The following is a 4479-nucleotide window of genomic DNA, read 5'->3' as shown; positions in this document are numbered from 1 at the left end:
TAAAAATAATTATATATAATAACTATAGAAAGAATAATTATATATAATAAATTATATCAAAATAATAACATAAAGAATTTATATATAGATATCCTATATATTATTTTGATAACCTAAAAGTTTAATGGAAGTGTCCCTAATTAGATTTTGATTTTCTTCCTTACAAAACTGCTATATAATAAAGACAAAAAGAAAAAAAAAGAAAAAAAATAGCATTAATATGTTTTTTGTTATTACAAAAGGGATGATGAAATTTTCTCTCCAATGAAAGGCACGATCCTCTCCTCCTCCATATTCATTTTCTTTCTCTCTCTTAACCCCTCTTGCTCTTTCTCTCTCTTCCCTTCCTCTATCCGATCCTTCCATCACCGGTTCTAATCATTTTCGCTCCCCTCGAATTCTCGCTCTGGTAATTCAATTCTCTTAAAATCAATTGTTCAATTTTCTTACCCCAAGTTTCGTGCCCCTTTTGCTGTTACTTAGGGTTAAATTTGTGTCATTTTTGTTCTCTGATGAAAGGAAGGAACTTGCATTCTTGGGTTGTGATCACATTCACCCGATTTTAGTTTCTGACATTTTTTCTTTGTAAATTTGTCTTTTTGAAAAAAGAATTAAAAAAAAACCTTAATCTTTGTGTGAATTTTCAACAGAGTTGATTTTGGGGGTGTTCCATAAGTTATATTGATCTCTGAAACTTAGAAGCAGCAAGCTCTTGTTTTGATGATAATAAGGTACGGTTTGTTATCTGTTCTTTTGCTGTTGTTTGGTCGGTGATGAATTTGGGAGGTTGATATGGGTCAAGTACTTTCTTGTTGGGTTGTGACCCTTTGAAGTCGTCAAAGAAAGATTTTTTTTTTAATCTTTTGGTCTGAGGATTTTGATCATGTATGCTCATAATTGTTCTTACCTTCTCATAGGGGTTGAAGAATTCTTTACTTTGAACTTCACATAATGATTACAAGGTCTTCAAATTGCATGTATTTTAATTCATTTACAGAGTCATTTTTTAGCACACCTGAAGGAATTCTACAGGGCTTGGGTAGTTTTTAACTGGGAATGATACTTTTGTGTGGTGTTTTTGTGTGTTGGAGTTGCCATGTTTATCCACCAGTTTGCTCTCTCTTGAAGGACGAAGCTGCATGTTACATGTCCATTATTAACTTACCTAATACCGATTTCCTTGCTATGCATAGAGTGTTTGTGTCTGCGTTCTTATTGTATGATGCATGCATGTGACACACAGAAGTGAAAATATGCAACTTCTGTGTAATTGAAGGAAATTGGTGTGATTATATGAATGTACCCATGTATTGGACGGGTGTTTTTTTGGACACCCCTACTTACTTCATTTGACAACCTTTTCAAATTAAGAAAAATTAAATCAGGAAAAATATAACCATATAGGGGGAATGCTGAAAAAAATTCCATAATGTTGATATGGAATATTTGAATTTGAAAACATTTTTATCTTGGGCTGAATATTTGCTTTGTTACATATAGATTTGGTTTAGTCTTTTGTTTCCCTTATGTGTTTCTGACTGGTTTCATTCACTCTGCTTGGAATATTAGGATTAATTTGCATCCAGAAATCTCTACATTATGGATCAAATAACGGATTCAGAGATGGATCAACAGAGACGAGGCTATCATCATTCTGAGCCCTGTATCCTTACTAGAGGAACCACAAACATCTCGCAGCCGAATAATATGCATGCAATGGTGAGAGCTTCTGGGAACACAACTAATGTTGATTCTCACTTTCTGCCAGATGCTTATGACAATGCTAGGGTGTATGGGGTTACACAATACAATGGCATTCAGCATCCCCATAATCTTGATATGGGTGTGCCAGCTGCAGCCAACTTATATTATTCTGGCATTAATCCTTCTTCTGGTGCTGGCGTTTTCCCTCTGCCTCTAAATCACAGAGCCTCTGATCAGTTGCCTGGTTCAAGTACATTTGCAGTTGCTGGGGTTTCTTCAGATAATTTTGGAAGAAGTTCTGGTTTCATGGATGATGTTAGAGGTCCTTACAAAAGGAAAGTTGCTGAAGGGATGAGAGGAAATTACCAATATTTTAATGCATCATCTAGCTCTTCAATTGCTCCTCCTAATGCAAGACACACTACTGATGGTGTTGCTATGATGGATGCTGCACCATTTTCATTCCGCATCCCTTCACTTGTGGAAGTAGGACCACATGGTAGTGCATGGAGCAGGGCAGGTGAGTCCATTATGGTGCATGACCATAATCATTTGATTCATGGAAATTATTTAGGACAGCACTTTCAGCCAGCTGCTCCTCCGTGGTTGGACCAGCAGATGAACGGTAACAATAATGATGGCCATACTACACCCTGGAATCAGTCGCTTCCAATGCCTTATGTACAAGGTAATTTTGCCCTCTTCATGTGTTCTGTGGTTCTTCCTTTAGTGATTTACTATCATTAGTTCATTACTTGGATGTTCTGTTAGTGTATAATTTGCAAAGCTCTTTCAGGTTTCATCATGAAAAAGTGTTAATTACAGCTTCTTGAATGTTGTTTTTCAATCAGGCAATAAATTTATGAGAAATCTTGTTTTAATAACTCTCAGTTTGTGCCTAAGACCGGAGTTAATGCATTGGTGTTTTTGTGTGTATGTGTTGTCTCCCATCCTGTCAATTAAGGGCCAAACGAAGTGCTCAAATTTTTCTTTGAATTTGTTGTGTTGGTTTGGTTATGAGTTTAGGCTGTCTGACTGTCTCCATATTATTTTCAGGACCTACTGTAAATGGAGGTTCATTAGATAGTGCAAGTATGGGCTTGCAGAGATATCATGATCCAGCTGGAAGCCGAAATGGCCTCAGGTTTCCTCACCCTCTTCCTGTCAACCAACAGCACCACAATTATCATCACCCAGCACTGCCTATGCAAGGAGTAAGAGGCCACAATATCAACTTTCACCCTGCAGTAAGTGCAGCATCATTTAGAGTTCCAATAAATCCTTCACGTGGTGTTGCTATCCCAGCACAGCCTGGTTTTGAGTTAGGTCCCAGGCATGTTGGCCCTGCACCATCAGCTGGCCTCCGGATTTACCGACCTCATAGAGGGGCTGTGCCTGAAACAACTCTTGGACATCGAAGTCTTCCACCTGTGGGCTTCCTCCAAGTTGATGTAATATTTCCTGTCTCTTAATACTTTCTATTTAACTCTAATGCTGTGTAGAAAGAATAATACTTTTTATACATTATAAATATATTGATTTTCTTGTCAATTAAAACTTGTGTAGGATGTTGCTTTAATTGATGAAGTGGGAAATTTAGTTGATCATCACAGAGATATGCGCTTGGACATAGAGGATATGTCTTATGAGGTAAGTATACAAAGATTGGTATTGTATTTTCCTGTCAATGAATGCGTCTGTGTTAGTATAGGATACCAAAGTTTAGAGGTTGTAGACAATTGTAAATAATTTACACTTGAAACACATGACAGGATCTCCTTGCATTGGGTGAGAGGATTGGCAATGTTAGCACCGGTTTAGCAGAGGAAACAATTACAAATCAATTGAAAACAAAATCTTATTCAACAAATGCTGCTGGTATTAATCTGGAGGAGGAAGCTTGTGATGATCAGGAAACAGATTCTTGTATAATATGTCAGGTATGAACATTTAGAAACACATTTCATCTGTTATTTTAAGACATTGATATTTCATAGTATAACCTTGTGCTCTATTTCATGTACTAATTAATCACCCCCCACTAATTGGACTATTATTTCACAGGAAGAATTCAAGAACCAGGAGAAGATTGGAGTTCTTCGATGTGAGCATGAATATCATGCAGATTGCTTAAGGAAATGGTTGGTGGTGAAAAATGTCTGCCCCATATGCAAATCAGAGGCTTTGACTCATGGAAGGAAGGATGTATAGAACCAATGAAATCAAACATCTCTTTCTCTTCCTGCCTAGTGCCTTAATTTATTTTTGAACAGAATTCATATTTTGTTATGTATTTTGTATATGTACTTGCACATATATAGACATCATACCGCCCAACTCATTTATTGTGGGCACCAGAACTTTGTATCTATCAACTTGTACAGACTTTGTTCTGTTTGATGAAGTAACTTCAGGTAATCATATCACCACCTGCTTCATTAATCATTTCGATATGTATGGGGTTACCACCTAGTCTTTTATATATTGATGCTTGTGCTTTTTGGATTAGCTGAAAATAAAATTGATTTTATCAAATTGGTTAAGTGCGGTTTTTGGATGAGCCACAAAAATGATTTTGAACAAACTGATTTATCATATTGCTGTTATATGCTTCTGTGGTTTTGAAGGAGTGAAAGATAGAGTTGATTTTGGATAAAATTATGTTTGAAATTCAATGTAGTTTTTTTACATTTTTATATAATATAAAGTTATTTTTCGAATTGTTTTATCTCAAAATGAATTTTTGAATTCAGCGCTAGATTTTGAGTGATAATA

At 36.0% G+C, this 4479-nt stretch overlaps 1 protein-coding gene across 2 annotated transcripts; it reads left to right on the top strand.

The window, feature by feature from the left end:
• Window positions 1-203: 203 nt before the first annotated feature.
• On the top strand, window positions 204-4149 carry LOC137835157 (probable E3 ubiquitin-protein ligase ZFP1). Of its 2 annotated transcripts, XM_068643530.1 has the most exons (7): window positions 204-409; window positions 651-731; window positions 1570-2392; window positions 2761-3155; window positions 3271-3354; window positions 3477-3644; window positions 3769-4149. In XM_068643530.1, the coding sequence occupies exons 3-7, from the start codon at window positions 1600-1602 to the stop codon at window positions 3913-3915; spliced, it is 1587 nt and encodes a 528-aa protein (XP_068499631.1). In that variant the 5' UTR covers window positions 204-409; window positions 651-731; window positions 1570-1599; the 3' UTR covers window positions 3916-4149. The 2 variants fall into 2 exon arrangements, with proteins under 2 accessions (XP_068499631.1, XP_068499632.1); XM_068643531.1 differs by lacking the exon at window positions 651-731 and having other exon boundaries at window positions 242-409.
• Window positions 4150-4479: the final 330 nt, after the last annotated feature.

The sequence above is a fragment of the Phaseolus vulgaris genome, chromosome 5 (genome assembly GCF_000499845.2).
Source record: "Phaseolus vulgaris cultivar G19833 chromosome 5, P. vulgaris v2.0, whole genome shotgun sequence".
Taxonomy (NCBI): Eukaryota; Viridiplantae; Streptophyta; class Magnoliopsida; order Fabales; family Fabaceae; genus Phaseolus; species Phaseolus vulgaris.
The sequence above is the reverse complement of the archived record's forward strand: the minus strand, read 5'-3'. Positions and strand labels throughout refer to the sequence as shown.